The sequence below is a fragment of the Nannochloropsis gaditana genome, assembly GCF_000240725.1.
Source record: "Nannochloropsis gaditana CCMP526 unplaced genomic scaffold scaffold778, whole genome shotgun sequence".
Lineage (NCBI taxonomy): Eukaryota > Eustigmatophyceae > Eustigmatales > Monodopsidaceae > Microchloropsis > Microchloropsis gaditana.
In genome coordinates, this window is record NW_005803175.1 from 11710 (window position 1) to 13282 (window position 1573).

Consider the following 1573-nt stretch of genomic DNA (forward strand, 5'->3'; position numbering starts at 1 on the left):
GGAGGGAGGGAGGGAGAAATGAAGGGATGGAGAGAAAGGGGGGCCGGTTGCTGCAACAAGTACCAAGTGTCGACATTAATCGTCTTCCAGGGAAAAGGTAAGAAAACAAACAGGGTGGCACGACAAAGAGGGAGAGAGGGAGAGACACGCAGGTCGTAAGGGAGGACAAGGTGTGCGGACGGAGCCCTCCCATGGATCACCCTGTGCTTTGCCCGCAGGCATCCTCCCTCCCCTTTCTGCCCCTTCCCCTCCTTTTCTCCCTATTTCTTCCCACTCACACAGACCACGCCTGCCGAGGGAGAATGGAGGGGCCGAGGGTCAGCAGGCACAGTATCAAGCCCCCCGGCGGCTCCTCGTCTTCCTCCTCCATCCTCCCACACCTATTCCCTTTTCACGCACTAATTACACACCTGGAACGCCTGCTTCGACCCCCGCCCCTGTCTTCGTCCCTGTGCCGGGAGTCGCGGTCCCTAGCCTCTTCGGTGCGTACTTTGGAGGATTTGGAGGCCACCTATTTTCGAGAGTTGAAAAGCATATTGGCAGGCATATGTGAGGAAAGAAAGGGCAGTGGGTGCGACGTATGTGGAAATCAAAATGAGATCCATGAGTTTGATCAAATCTTGACAGTTGGTAGGAATGCGTCTGGTTCCGTCGTAGACAGAGCAGGAATAGAAAGACATAGAAGCGGCCAGAAAAGAAACGGTAAGGACGATGACAAAAGATACGACGCCTGCACAAATCGCGCCACCAACACCCGGCATTCTTCCTCCTCTGCCTTCAGCACCGTTCATGTCACGGTTTTGGATTTCTCGGGGTCTTCACGGCCGATATCGAAAAGGATAGCAGACGGGCATAGAACATCCTCCCGCCTCCCTCATCATCCCACTGGCTCTCCTTGAACGCACCTTCTCATCGACCTGCGCCTCCAAATAGGCCTCGACGCCATCCACGTCCCCCATTGCTGTCTCCACAAGGCTGTGATTTGCGTGACAATGTGAGACGATGGTCATCGCAGGGTTTTGTGCGTTTCCAACTTGGTTGGCCCGCGCGCGGAGATCCGATCTGTTCACAGCCTCCTTGCCTCCCAGCCAGGTCCCAAAAAGAAAACAAGAAGCCACACCATGAATTTGAAATGTAAGAGGCGTAAATTCCAGAACTTTGTGTAGAAATATGGAGATGAACTATTTGTCTCTTTGAAAGGGAAAGAACGCTGCTTGCAAGACTTAAGAGAATATACTTTTCTCGCAGCCAACAGACCTTTACATAAGGAGGCACTGGAATGCATTTCGACCGGCGCTATTGCTCCAGCATTCTTGCATATGTTGTCTCGAGGAAAATGTACCACTAGAAATAATTTGTAGGGGTCCGACATGGTGTTTTCCTTCGAGAATGTGGCCTTGACAAATAAACAGTACAGAAATTCCAATGCCGGACAGTCGGACTGTCTTGCCGAAACTTGCGCATTGTACCTTCCTTTGGCATGAAGCCATTCAACCTTATGATTGTTGTCGCTCGGACGATATATTGCGCTGTGACAGACTATTGACCGACCTCACATGTACGTCGTTCAAGA

The 1573-nt window shown here is 51.7% G+C and overlaps 1 protein-coding gene across 1 annotated transcript; it reads right to left on the reverse strand.

The window, feature by feature from the left end:
* Positions 1 to 369: 369 nt before the first annotated feature.
* On the reverse strand, positions 370 to 991 carry NGA_0425000 (uncharacterized protein). The gene is made up of 2 exons (XM_005853695.1): positions 906 to 991; positions 370 to 511 (listed from the first exon to the last, which is right to left on the reverse strand). The coding sequence occupies exons 1-2, from the start codon at positions 957 to 959 to the stop codon at positions 392 to 394; spliced, it is 174 nt and encodes a 57-aa protein (XP_005853757.1). The 5' UTR covers positions 960 to 991; the 3' UTR covers positions 370 to 391.
* Between the last annotated feature and the right edge of the window lie 582 nt (positions 992 to 1573).